This window comes from Micromesistius poutassou, assembly GCF_964030765.1.
Source record: "Micromesistius poutassou genome assembly, chromosome: 2".
Taxonomy (NCBI): Eukaryota; Metazoa; Chordata; class Actinopteri; order Gadiformes; family Gadidae; genus Micromesistius; species Micromesistius poutassou.
Window position 1 is genome coordinate 19694940 of NC_140272.1, and position 1198 is coordinate 19696137.

The window sequence follows — 1198 nt, forward strand, 5'->3', positions numbered from 1 at the left end:
CCTGCCCTTCGTGATGGCGTCCGTGCACCGCGGCTCCTCCTGGGGCGGCAGCGCGCTGTGCTGCAAGCTGGTCGCCTTCCTCTCGGTGCTCTTCTGCTTCCACGTGGCGTTCCTGCTGTTCTGCGTCAGCGTCACCCGCTACATGGCGGTGGCCCACCACCGCTTCTACTCGAAGCGGATGACTCTGTGCACCAGCGCGGCGGTGATCTGCGCCGCGTGGACGCTCTCCGTGGCCATGGCGTTCCCGCCGGTCTTCGACGTCGGCACGTACACGTTCGTCCGCGAGGAGGAACAGTGCATCTTCGAGCACCGCTACATCAAGGCGAACGACACGCTGGGCTTCATGCTGATGCTGGCCGTCATCGTGAGCACGACGCACGTCGTTTACGTGAAGATGCTCTGTTTTGTCCACGATCACCGCAAGATGAAACCGGCCCAGCTGGTACCGGCCATCAGCCAGAACTGGACTTTCCACGGTCCCGGAGCGACCGGGCAAGCGGCCGCCAATTGGATCGCGGGGTTCGGACGGGGTCCGACCCCACCGACGCTGGTCGGCATACGGCAAGCCACGAGCCATAACGGGGCGGCCGCGAGGAGGCTTCTGGTGTTCGACGAGTTTAAAATGGAAAAACGCATCGGGAAAATGTACTACATGATCACGCTTTCGTTCCTGGTGCTGTGGGCGCCGTATTGGATCGCGTGCTACGTTCGGATATTCGTCAAGGGGGCCGCCCTGCCCCAGGTGTATCTCACCGCCGCCGTGTGGATGACCTTCGTCCAGGCGGGGGCCAACCCCATCATCAGCCTGGCGTTCAACAGGGAGCTCCGGGTGCGGCTCAGAGCCTGCCTGCCCTGGTGTCTCCAGACGCAAACTCCGATGGAGCCGTATTGTGTCATCTGAGTCTCTCTGGCGCGCTGTCTTGTTGTCTCCATGGCTTTGTTCCAGTCCTAAGACAATAACTTTTCCCTTTTCTGGAAAGGTTTCACATTTTCTTTTTTGAATAGCCTGCCAATGGCATATTGTAAAGGCGTCTTTTTAAACATGAAATGCAAAAGGAATGTGTGTAAATACTGTACATGGAGATTCTTATTTTAATGATTTGTTTTCTAGTCAAACATGTTGTACACTTTCGAAACCTATCACGGATTTAAGTATAGGCTGTTTTACAGATTATTAGGCTATTCTTTGTGAGATTGT

At 56.3% G+C, this 1198-nt stretch overlaps 1 protein-coding gene across 1 annotated transcript in view; it reads left to right on the forward strand.

Moving 5' to 3' along the window:
• The window catches only part of gpr27 (G protein-coupled receptor 27), a gene marked incomplete at both ends in the record, with an annotated part of 1179 nt that extends 278 nt beyond the window's left edge, over nucleotides 1-901 (forward strand). The window contains one exon of the mRNA XM_084463467.1: nucleotides 1-901. This exon is cut by the window's left edge and continues 182 nt beyond it. Coding sequence (XP_084319593.1) covers nucleotides 1-901 — 901 coding nt within the window.
• Between the last annotated feature and the right edge of the window lie 297 nt (nucleotides 902-1198).